The sequence below is a fragment of the Rousettus aegyptiacus genome, unplaced genomic scaffold, assembly GCF_014176215.1.
Source record: "Rousettus aegyptiacus isolate mRouAeg1 unplaced genomic scaffold, mRouAeg1.p scaffold_m13_p_13, whole genome shotgun sequence".
Taxonomy (NCBI): Eukaryota; Metazoa; Chordata; class Mammalia; order Chiroptera; family Pteropodidae; genus Rousettus; species Rousettus aegyptiacus.
Window position 1 is genome coordinate 55,346,012 of NW_023416288.1, and position 12,622 is coordinate 55,358,633.

At 45.2% G+C, this 12,622-nt stretch overlaps 1 protein-coding gene across 3 annotated transcripts in view; it reads right to left on the reverse strand.

Annotated features, from left to right (window-relative positions):
- TBXAS1 (thromboxane A synthase 1) overlaps positions 1 to 12,622 on the reverse strand; it is a 124,123-nt gene that overhangs the window by 56,245 nt on the left and 55,256 nt on the right. For all 3 annotated transcript variants that reach the window (XM_036230825.1, XM_016161867.2, XM_016161870.2), the window contains exon 5: positions 10,070 to 10,166. In XM_036230825.1, the coding sequence (XP_036086718.1) occupies positions 10,070 to 10,166 (97 nt within the window). The remainder of the gene's footprint in view (positions 1 to 10,069; positions 10,167 to 12,622) is intronic.

The window sequence follows — 12,622 nt, forward strand, 5'->3', positions numbered from 1 at the left end:
CATTCATTCATTCATTCATTCATGCATCTCATTCAGCAAACATTTATTGAATATCTAATATGTGCAAAGAGTTGGCTATACAGTGTTGAATAATGAAGACTTTGCTTCGGTTCGCAAGGAGTTGGTAATCTAATGGGGAAGCAGACGGTAAGCTCATAAACTAACAAGCAGATATCATTACTGTTCATGAGGAAGCATTGTGAAGGGGGAAAAATAGGGCAAGGTGAGAATAACAGGGGACTAAATGGTCAGGGAGGCTTCTTGGAGGAAGAGATATTCAAGCTGAGTTTGAAAGTATAGAAAAGATGAGGCCTCCTCATCCCTCCTTCCCAGGCTATTAGGTTCCTTTCTAAAATGAGCTACTCCCGCCAGGTGGTCAAAACTGGGGCCCCCACAGCTGGTAAGAGCATCCCCCAGCTCCGGGGCTGCAGGGTATGAGGAAGTGGGGGGGATTTGAGGACCGAGCATTCTTCAGAACCATGTATGATGTACAGTTTCGCATTTTCTTTTCACTGTTTTAATTATAGTTGAAACATGAAGCCAGCCATCATAATTCAAAAGCTTTATAAAAACTCCTATTTAGAGGAAAATTATAATTTTCTGATAAAATATGAACACTCAAAATAAGCTATAAAACATAACTGCAAAATATCTAGGGGGGATTTAATTATATATTAGAAGCGAGTTGCTGGGCTATTTTTCTGCAGAGGAATACCTCTCTATATTTAGAGTGAAATTCTTTAGGAGCACCGTGGTCACCATACAGAATTGTGGGTTTCTGGAATTTTTGGAACATAACCCATTTGTTTAGATTCCAGAGTCAAAGGAGAAAATCATACATTATGTATGTTTATGTATTGGCAAACGCCCAGTCCTGTGCGATGCTACATGCATTTTCCAAGGAGAGCTGGGTGGTGGTTGATGGGGTGCTGATGAAACAGAATAAATTAGAGATAAGAGTCAAGATTGATTGGATTTTTGTGTCTGACCTTCAGAGCTAAGGACTGGATCCAAGATGTTTTTTATCTTGCACCTGGAGGACAAATGTAGCCGTCCACGCGAGATGTCGGCACAGCCCTCAGATCGCTCCCTCACTGGCCTGCCATGACAGCGCTTCCTCCTCGGCCGATGGCTTCCATTAGAATTCTCTGTTTTTGTTTTGTTTTGTTTTGTTTTGTTTTAAATGGAAAAGTTTGGCGGGGGGCATCGGTTAGAATAGCGTTTTCCTTTCTAGATGTCATGCCGTAAGAGGGAGAGCAGCAAATCGGTCATTTCGGGAGAGTCGTCAGATGGTGAGGGGGCACAAAATAGTCGTCAGAGTTGTGGAATGTTCAGCCGGAAAGGGAGAACTTGGGAGATCAGATAGCGGCACTTAGTTATGTGCGCAAAAAATTTTACTGAATTCGTCTCACAAGGAAGAGGGAATTTAGGTCGTAATTGTGAATTGAGGGGTAGAATGGGGTTCAATAGGGGAAGCTGTGGGGAAAGTTCCAACTCATCTAAAGGACTCCCCAACATTCAAAGGTCAGAATTGTTCAAAGACAAAATGACCTGCCCTGAGCAATGGGCCCCTATCACTGGAAACTGTACCCCCTTCCTGGAAATTCGGCCCAAGAGGCACCAGTGTCCAGAGGGATTTGGTCTAAATGACCTTTAAGACAGCTTCCAACCCTGAGACTTCCTCTCCAGAAGACCCCTCCAAGTATTTTTTTATTAGTTTGCCTGTGCGCACACACACACACACGTATGTGTTTTTAATTGTGGCAAAATACATGGAATGTCAAATTTACCATCTTAACCATTTTTAGGCATGCAGTTCAGTAGTATTAAGTATATTCACCTTGTTGTGCAAATACCACCACCATCCAGCCATAGAACTCTTCCATCTTGCAAAACTGGAACTCTGTGCTTATGAAATAGTAACTCCCTGTTCCCCAATCGCGGCCCTGTCTACACATAATAATTGATCAGATTTACTGAGTGATGCTTTGAAAGGTACAGAGGGCTGTCCTCCAAAGAAATGAGGGATGGGACTGAGAAATTTGCTGGGGGCAGGATGGTGAATATTGGAGCGGAAAAGGGGACACTGGACTCAGGAAACAGCGCTTTCTGGCCTCTTGTCTCTCAGCCCAGCCTTGTGACCCGTCTTGGTGAAGGCACCTTCAGTCACTCTCTGGCCATGAACTCCAGACTGCAGGCCATACATAACCAGTCATGAAATCAATGTAGTGGATGGCAACCAGCTTTTTTTTTTTTTTTTTTTTTAAAAAAAAGGGAAATAAAAACTAGGACAGAGTAGGACTGTGGAGGACTGTTTTACAAAGTAAGAATATTTTATTGTTGTTAAATTTTTCTTCAAGGTATGTATGTGTGTGTGTGTGAGAGAGAGAATTCTGTGTCATGATGTGAAACATGTTCCTTACTGTAGACCACAGTCAAAAAGAAAAAGCTTGAAAAACCTATTCTAACCCAAACGGCAACCCAAGAGTTGTCCTCTCCCTCAGCGAAAATCCTGTCAGTCACCATGTTAGTAAGCTGTGAACATTTGTTGAGCACCTACTATGTGCTCGACCATCCAGACACAGGATGGAATCCTTGCCCTCAAGGAGCTCACAGTTGCTGTGGGAGGTAGGGTGGTGTGGTGTCTAACCAACATGGGTTGATCTTACAGCTAACAAAGTGCTTTTCACATTATTTCCTTCATTTGGGGGTGTTTCTCCGGCAATTAGGAAACACCGCCCTGATAAGCCGTGATGGTAATGGTTCCGTAGTGGCCTCGTGGCACCCCCAGCTGAGCTTCCTTTAGACATTCAGATGTGTTTATCTTTTCAGTTAAGATCTCGTAAAATAGTCTAACTTCTCATTAGACCAGCAAAGCATAACCTTTAAACTTTGAAGATTTACACAGTCTGAGGAGCAAATTGTTAAAGAAAACCAGCACCTCAGCATTCTGTGTTCACATGGACAGAACCACCATTAATTGAGTGTTTATCATGGGCCGAACCAGCGATTCTCGACTGACCTGGTAGAGCCACCTAAGGACCACCTTTCCAGAGGGACATGAAATGCTTGCCATGCATTTTTGCTGTAACCGAGTGTACGTATTACTATGACAAAGGCATAAGAGGCATTAACAGACTATGAAACCGTGGCCAAAAAGAGTTTTCTTGTCTCCTGGAACCTGCAAGAACGTTGACGTGAGACCTGTGCGCTCCCTGATGACTTGGCGTGGCAGTCAGCCGTCCTCAGACAGCCACACACGGCTGCGGGTAACCAGAGTGAGACACTTTTAAAAAAACCCAGGGGATACTGTTATCCGGCTGTGGTCGTGGTGTGAGTGTTGCCATCTTGTTTAGTGATCAGTATGTCAAGTAAGCTTTCTAATCTCTATGTTAGAAAATATGCTATGATCACAAAAGGGCCAGGTCCACTGTGACAAACTCGCTGATTTTCACGGAACTTTGCACAGGTGAGGAGGCTCCACGGCATTACCTGTCTCTCCCCACGTGCGTGTGTTAAGCATCTTGCACTGCCCCACATTGTATCATAATCGACAGAAACTCTTGAGTTCTGTCACTCAGATAACCAACCCTAAATTCTGTACCTGAGAACATGTGCTATTCTCAACACATGACTGTGGCTGTTCAAAGAGATCAGCCAGGGCTTATAGTTTGGCGCTTTGAAATAGTAAAAGTGTTCCGTCTCCAGAAGACAATCCCTTCCCTCTCTCTACTCCAGACTGTGGCAGGCCTGAGAGCATGACCTCCAAGTAAGGTCACGAGGTGTGTCCACAGCTCAGGGGGACTAAAGCCAGCTCAGGCTCCATCTGCCAACTCAGCATTGGCTGGTGGAAGCAGGCGGGGGCGGGATGCCTTCTAATTTGGATAGAGGCATGATATGGGCTCTGGTGGCCCTGCCTGATAGTGTTTCTAGCATTTTATCCACCAAGGAGGAGGAAGCCACAGCCTTAGAACCGCGCTTCCATTAGCCCCATGCCTGATGTGTGGGCCATCCTGCTGGGGGAGGGGTGCGAGGGGGCTTGTTAAATCTCCCAAGGAAAATCCTCAGCAGCTCTCAGCAGAGTTTCTTCCCAGAAGTAGCGCTAAGGAGGAGTAAGGGTGTCTCTGATATAGCACCTGTCACATTTGACTGGGAGAAGAAATTCTCCTGATGGCCCCTACAAGGGACCCTGGCATCCGAGGCTCAACATGGCTCTCTGGGATGCTGACATCTGACTAGGAACCAAACAGAGCTGGCAAGTAGCTAGTCCATCACTCATATCTTACACAAGAGGAAATGGCAGCTCAGAGAAGTTCAAGGACGGGCTCCAGTCACACAACTAATCGAAGGTGGCAAATCTGGAATTTGATTCATTTCTTTAAATTTAAGTCAAATGACTTTCATCATCCTGCTGGGCTATGGCTTAAGGGAGGGAAGAAATGGAGAGGAAAAGGATGTTATAAAGAGGAGACTAAGGCAGAGAAGGAGAGTGAGGGTCAGGACTCGGCAGCTCAGTGACCTGACTTTCACGGAATATTCGGAAATACCACCACAGAGAGATCGGCACTGGCTTATTTACTGTTCTCTCCCCCAAAAGCCTTGATACTAATCTCCTGGTTTATATATCGGTTTCTACTTCTGCCACCACAAAAGTTAGGGGAAGAAGGTATGAGAATAAGTTTTTACTTATTTTTTTTTTTAAATATAAAAATGGCTTCCTGATGAACCAAGGGTCTGAGACACAAAAACATGAAATCGTTTTCAGCGGGGTCAGAAGTTTAAAAATGTTCTGCAAGGCATTGACAGAACGTCTGGGCATTTAGGTCATTGCCACTTAGCACCGTCCCTGCATCCTCAAAGATTCACGGGGCGCTCGGTGCCTGTAGAGATCTTAGGGGTCACGCTTACCCGCCATGTTGAAAACGTGAGGCCAAGTGTGTTTTATAGATCAAATGCAATTCCCCAAATTTGGTTTTTGGACCAGCCACGTCCTGAGCAAAGCAAGTGACAGGGGAGGCCTGTAGGGGGCAGGCGTCCCATCCCCGCTGTCACATGGGACTTCCCGTGGGCAGCCCGTCCCAGGATGACAAGCATCTGGCTCAGGCCTGAGGGTTTCCTGTGCAGAGCGGAGACCTGCCTCAGAATAGCAGGGGGTCAGGCAGATGAGGTTGTACACCTGTTTCGGGTTCTCTGCAGTCTCTGTCCGGGTTTTCAGTAAGAACGTCGTCTGCCTCGCTCAGAGCTGTGGACCTATCGTGTAAGTTGACCCTTCTCAAGATACACAAAGCTAAAAATAGTCTCCAATGTTTGGGGCGATGAGAGCTTTTCCTAAGTCATGTGCAGAAACCATTCTCACACCGTAAACCTCACTGCTCAGGTTTGAAACCCTGAACGTTTTAATTTACTCAGCGTCTCATTTATGGCACAGGACACCAGAAGCTCTAGATGAGCAAGTTTTCAAACGCTGTCAGTGGACAGGTGCCAGTTGCAGGTGAAGGGGGGCAGTTTTACGACAAGCCTGCCGAGGCTCCCTCCCTCCTCGAGATGCCAGCAGAGAGGTCCCAGGTCCCTGTGGCTCCAGCACAGGTGGCTTTATCCACCTGGAGCTCTGAATGGTTTTCCTTGCCGGAGAACTCTGTAACGAGCCCACGCATTTCTCTGTAACGGGGTACGGCCACTGATGCAGACGTAATAAGGTTTCCAGCGACTAATTTGCCTCAGAACTTTAGCAATGCTTGCCTGTGCTGAGGGCTTTGTGGTTTTACAGGAACTTGTCCTGTGCTTCTAACGTCTGTGTGGTGAGAGGTCGGAAACGCCCCTCGGAGAGGCTGCACCTGGGCCAGCCAGGCCCCTGGTCTTTCATGGTTCTGGATAAAACCACTCACAAATCCATCCCATGGCTTTAGATGTGTTACGTGTGAGTTGAGGGTGTGGCTGGACCTGTGCCTGGAGAGGACCGGAGGACTGGTACCCACGCCCGCACACAGGTGACTGCTACCAGCAGAACCTGGGAGCGGCCATGCCTGCAGCCCGACCCACGCTCTGTGCTGTCATTTGGGACCAGAACTCAGAGTTCCCAGCTGTAGATTTAGTGATGGAGCATATCCCCACTGTGCCCTCTTCCAAGTAGACCAACCTAACACGGGCCACAGACCACCCTCCACCTGTCGCTCGTCCTCCGCCTCCCCAGCTCCAGGCCTTGAGGAGAGGCTGGGACTAGAGGTTCTGTGGCTGGGCATGACCATTTCTGTTGAGTCATGTGGAGCCAGCTCCAGTTTCTGCAGATATTAAAAAGCTGCCTTCGTGGCTTCATTGAGTACCCGCTAGCAAAGAGGAGCTAATTCTGAAGTATCTAAATAAAAACATAACCAAATCTCAAGGTTCTGGGACAATTGAGATCCTATAAATGCTAAGAAGATTGATTTGGGTTTAACGGTAAACTGTGGTCACACCACCATGAAGCCACTTCAGGAAGTGCTGAGTGCGCTGATAGCCCCGAGCAGTCCGTGTGGAAAGTGGGCGAGACCGGGCAAAGGCGTCACGCAGACCCGAGTGCCTCAAACAGTGTGCCCGTCACGGGAGCTGCCACCCTGGGCCTGAGCCACGGTCTATTGGGCTCGGTGTTCTGAAGTTTGAAAAAAAAAATAATTCCATCCAACAACTTTTGAACTCAAACATTTGCTCGATACTGACGTATGTCAGGGAATTCCCCGTGGTGTGGCCCCCACCTCCAGCTGGTACACTCCGTCAATCCTATATGGTCCTTACAGCTCACATCTCATGTCAGCGCTAAACCCAGCTGCCACATCACGGCCACTTGGCACCCGCCTGTCAGGGGCACACGTCCGTCAAGCCTGGATTTGTGCATGGAGATGGGCTCTTACAGTCAGGAAAAATGAAGCCATGTGTTATTTAAGTTCCTTTTCACTTAATGTATCAAACTAATATGCCGAGGTATTGTCTGTATCACAAGGGACCATTTGGTAGAAGCGCATATGGAGTAAGCGTTTAATGTTTACTGAATGAATGTATAATAAAGCTGAATTGCTGAACACTTAAGTAAACATGGCTTATTAGAGGAAAGGCAGCATGATGTTGGTAAGGAGAAATCATGCCTCACTAATCTCCTTGAGTTCTTTGAGCAGATAAATAAGCATATGGATAAGAGGGAGCCACAGAACCCGATTTAATTTGACTTTCAAAAACCTGTGAGAAAATCCCACTCTAAAGATGATTTTTAAAAAATTGAGTCACTGAGGGTTGTTTTATCATCAATATGGAACTGGCTTAAAGACTGTAAACAAAGCCAAAGATAAGTGGATACATTCCCAGATGGAAAATTATAAACATTGGGGTTTCCTAGAGATCTAATCTTTCATGGGTCTTTCCGAATGTTTATGAATGATCTAGAAGAGGAAGTGTATATTCACTGTCCAGATTCAGGTAACGACTAATTCTTCTGGGATGACAAGTGTTGTAAGGATTCAGAGAGAGGGAAAAGTAAATGTGGATTGAGGTAGGGAAGGCTTCCTGGAGGAGGCAGAGTTTGAGGAGAGCCTGAAGAATACTAGAGTTTGAATGGTGCAGAAAAGGTGGACGGTCTTCTTGTTAATAGCACCTAATACACGTTGAGTGCTCGTTTGGCCTGGGTGTAAGGCAGGGTTTGTACGTTCGATCTCATTTAGCCTACAGCAGCCCCATAAGGTAGATCATATCCCTCATTTTGCAATGAGAGGCATAAAGAAGTAATTTGCTCAAGCACACGTTGTCAATCAGTGCAAGACCCTCCGTTATCCTGCCTCTTGTTCATGATAAAGCGTCAGCATGAGCAAAGGCACTGGCGCAGGGCTTTCCAGAGCAGGTTACGGAAAGGATGGAGAGGCTGGTGTGACGGCTGCTATTGGGGAGCAGTGAGGGGTGAGATTGGAACATATGAGATGCATCCAAATTACAGAGGCGCTTCAATCTCATCGCGGGACCTTGAACTTTCTCCCGAGAGCACCGTGTTGAGTGCAAGAAGGAAATTAGAACCATATTCTGAGTTTGAGGCCTAGAGACCTGGGTCTGGGGATGGAAAGCATTAGGGAGGACAGACAAATAAATGGTTTAGAGGAGAAATGGGCTGAGCCTGGGGCAACTTCATTGGTGCCTTCTGTGTGAATGTGTGTGTTGAGTGTATGTCTGCCCCTAGTATATCAGTTAGAGGGTGGCTCTCTTCCAAGTCTTTTCTCAGGGTCTTGTGCCATGGTGACATCTGGGTGTCACATGAAGCAATATGGAGACACGTGGCTGCCACATCCCATCTCACTGCTAAGTGTTCGCAAGAACCGCAACAGGCTCTCAGCCTGCCTCTGCTGTCTGCTGGGCATGGCTTGGTGGTCCAGGCCCTTTGACTCGCCAGTTTCCCCCACATCTTTAATCAACACTCTTTGCCGAGCCTGGCACAGTGACTATCCACAGCTGTATTGGACCATCAGATTCAGTCTCTGTGAGCCTGAGGCCACATAAGACCTTCGGGAGATTTTGAACAGGGGAATAACAACGTAATGTTTAGGGAAGAGAATCTAGGGGCAGCAGAGAAGTAGTCAGACTCCGGCAATTCCTTCTGCCATCCCTCCAGGTCACCTCCTTCCAGTGGACATGTGGTGTCTGGAATTGGGCAGGATGCTCTGGGGCTGGAAGGTGAGCGTGTTTGGGGTGAGCAGCTAACTACCTCATGAAACCTTGACAGTCCGGAAATGTCACTTGAGGCAGCCGTAATGGTAGTGGCGGTAAAAAGAACCCTGGACTTGAGTCGCGACATGGCACGTGAATCCCTGCTCTTCCTATGAGTCATGTGACCAGAGTTATCACTCAACCCATCTGAGGCTTAGTTTCCTCGTCTGTAACATAGAGGTGATAACTGTGTCGGTCTCATAAGTTCTCTTGAAGTTTAATGAGGAAAAACCACTCTGGTGCCTCAACCAGTACAGTATGTAGGGTGGGGCAGGGTTGATTTCTTTAAGACTCGCCCCAGAGATCTCCCATCCGATAAGCCTTTTCCTGTCCCATTCTAGGTGGCAGAGTATTTTCCATTGCAGTGACACTCACCCTACCATGTCGTACTGGCCTCTTTGCCTGTCACTAGACTGTGAGCTCCTTGAGGACAACACTCAGTCTTCTATTTCTTTATAATCTGCACCTAGACAATGCCTAGCATATGGCATATGGCAGAAGTTTGCCAGATAACCAACAAAAGAGTGACTGCATTACCTGCGCTTCCAAAAGAATGAAAGATGAGTTTAATTTGACAAAAAAGGTTGGCACGTTGTGATTCTCTTAATTCTCACAAGCAAGCATTTATTAATTGACTCTAGACTCTTTTTAAGAATCAACATAAATATATTTGGTCTTCTCTGCTAGAATCCCTATCTCCCTACTTTTAGAAAATATAGAAAACACCGACTTCTGCCATTTTCTTACACCTCTGTCATTCTTTGGGATTCCTCATCAAAGATAAAAAGTAGGCTATGTACTCTCTAAAACAGGCGGAGTATGTACATCCTTTAGTGGATTAGAGGCTCAAACTGACATGTTGCAGCCCTCTTACTGGCTTCTCCTGCTACTTGGGGACGCATTTTGCTTGCAATGTTGCTTGTCTTTCCTTTCCGGCCTTCAGGCTTTTATACTCTCTGCGAAAGAGGGAAGCACAAGGGGCTCAAAAGTTTGCTTTCCCTCTGGTATTTATTAGCCTTGCTCCGTCTTCCTCAGTCACTTGACCTGTGCCCCCTGGATTCCTCTAACTTTGAACACAGCTTTAAAAAACCCTCCTGGTTTTAGCATTTTTATTAACCGCAACTTCTCTTGAGCTTTAGCTTTCTTAAAGTGTCTCTTAAATGTAAATGATATTCTTTTGTGCCAGTCCTGCACATCTCTTCTGAAGACCTAAATTCATGCGAGAGCTCAGTTGTGAGTTGAACTGATCTAAAGCCATAAGAGGCCTGATCATGTCCCTGTTAGGTGGGACGTGCAGTCCTTGCATCTGAGAATGCTTCCCCATCCATCCGTCTGCAAAGAGAAGACTACGTACCATTCTGTTGGTAAAGTTACTGAAGTTCTCAACCAACACCTGCTTGATCATGTCTGGTTCGGAGATAACAATAAACATCCGACGGCCAAGATAGTACCTGGGAGGAACAAAAGAATTACTTTTAAACGTGTCATGTTTATCCATTTCTCCTTTCCAGAAAGAACTCACAGTGGCTTAGAATGAAGGATAAGTAGGAAGCAAAGATGACGTGGGAAGATGAGTAGACGTGTGTGCTGATTATGAGGACCAGTGTGACTGCGATGATCTAACATCAAACCGCATTCGCAGACATTTATGGGACCCACCTTGTCCCAGTCCCTGGAAATTCTGGGATGAATAAGACAGAGAGTCCCTACCCATGAGGAGCTCATAGCCTGATAGGAAAGACAGATCTGTAAATGTTAACACAATAATGAGGAATTCATAAGATCCAGTAGTAAGACGGGGAAGGAAGATGGCAGAAGTCAATGTTGTTCATATCGTCCAACTGCAGGCAGATAGACATCCTAGGGGTGGGGAGCAGCGGGGGGAAGACGAATAACTTTAATATATTGATTCTTGGGAAAAGCCCGAATGAGAATTCAGGAAGGACTACATCTGCAGGGGAGGGGCTGAACATCTGGTTGCCACACCGGTGTATTAAGAAGCTCAACAGATACTCAAGACATTAATGAAGAAATAACGGAAGAAGAGATCAGCCAGCACTAGTGAAGTCTAACTGGAGACAGGGCTGAAGTACACGTTTTGTCATATGTGTTCATTAAAGTACCAGTGGGCAAAAGCAACCAAGACCCAGTCACAGCCTTCAAGGGCCTCACCATCCTGTGGGAATAAGAGGCAATCAGCACGCGGCGTGACATCCAGCAAGCATGGGTAACATTGGAGGCACACCCAACTCAGTGCTTGGAGAACTGAGAAAAAGCTTCCCAGAGGTGGGTTTCTCCAACCGAGTTCTGAAAGATAAGCAGGAGTTAGGCCAAGAAGGTGGGAAGCGGGGGAGGAGAGGGTGCAGTGGGCAGAGCCGTCAGCTTGTGCAGCTGTCCAGGGACAAGCCTGCTCATGGGAATGCGAGCTCGGCTGCCAACCACGTAAAGCAAACCAGAGTCGCGACAAGTGGGCCTCCTGCATAAAGCCGTGTTTTTAGTCAATGAAATTGTGCTTTCGGGATATAATTTGATCACTGGCATATCCAGCTAAGAGTAGTAAGGGATAGATTTTAAAGGGTAAAATCATAAGATGTGGCAGCAGCAAAATTTCCTTTGAATTCTTTATTTACTCAGAACTTTTCATAAGCGAAATATGGCTTTAATTTTTTTAACTCTTCCCTTTCTCACTGACTAGGGGAAAAATGAAAAAAAAAAAAGGCATATTTTAGGCGCTCAGAAAATATTCACCTGAGTGACCATATTTTCCAAAACTGTTGAGGGAATTCTTGGGACACAGGAGTTTGACAGATGTGAAAAGGAAGAAAGGCTGCTAACTAGTGTTTATTGGTTTTAACTATTTTTTATTGGTTTTTAACCAAAGAGGCCAAAAATAACCCAATATGGCCATAAACCAATCCTTTTATAAAATTTATGGTGAGTGTTACGGGATCTTTTGAGAATCTAGTGAAAACTGTAGACATTCTCCTCAGAAAAATGGACATTTACAGCATTTTGTATACAATGTGAGGGGTTCTTGGACCCCCAAAAGCCCTCTGTAGAGTAAGGCTTCTCAAATGTAAAATGTGCTCAAAAGTCACCTGGGTTTGAGAAAATAATGGCTGAAAATTCTCCAATTTGGCAAAAGACGTAAACTTACACATTCAAGAAGCTGAGAAAACCTCCTATAGGAGGAACCCAAAGAAATTCATGCCAAGATACATCATAATTAAACTTGTGAACACCAAAACAGAAAAAAAAATCTTGAAAGCAGCCAGAGAGAAATGATGTATTATCTACAGAGAACGCCAATTCAAAGGACAACAGATTTCTCATGGAGGCCAACAGGAACTGGCCCATTTTTCAAAAGCCGAAAGATAAGAGCTGTCAATTATAAGTCCTCTATCTGATGAAAATATACTTCAGACAACTATAGACAACTTTACACGAATAAATTTGACAACTTAGGAGAAATGGACCAATTCCTTGAGAACCACAAACTACTAAAGTTCAGCCAAGATGAAATAAGCAATCTGAATAATTTTATAACCATAAAATTGAATCCATAATTTAAAATTTCCTGAAAAAGACATCTCCCTGCTCAGACGGTTTTAGTGGAGAAGTCTACCAAACATTTAAAGAAGAATTAATTTTACACAGTGTATTCTAGAAAATAAAAGAGGAAGGAACATTTCCCAACTCAATTTTTGAGGCCAGTATTATCCTGATACCAAAACCAGAAAAAGTACAAAAAAAGAAAACCATAGACCAATATCCCTCATGAACTTAGACACAAAAGTCTTCAGCAGGATACCAGCAAGTTAAATTCTGCACTGTATAAAAAAATATACAACAACCAAGTGGTATTTATTCTGGGTATACATGCTGGTTCGATATTTTTAAAATCAAT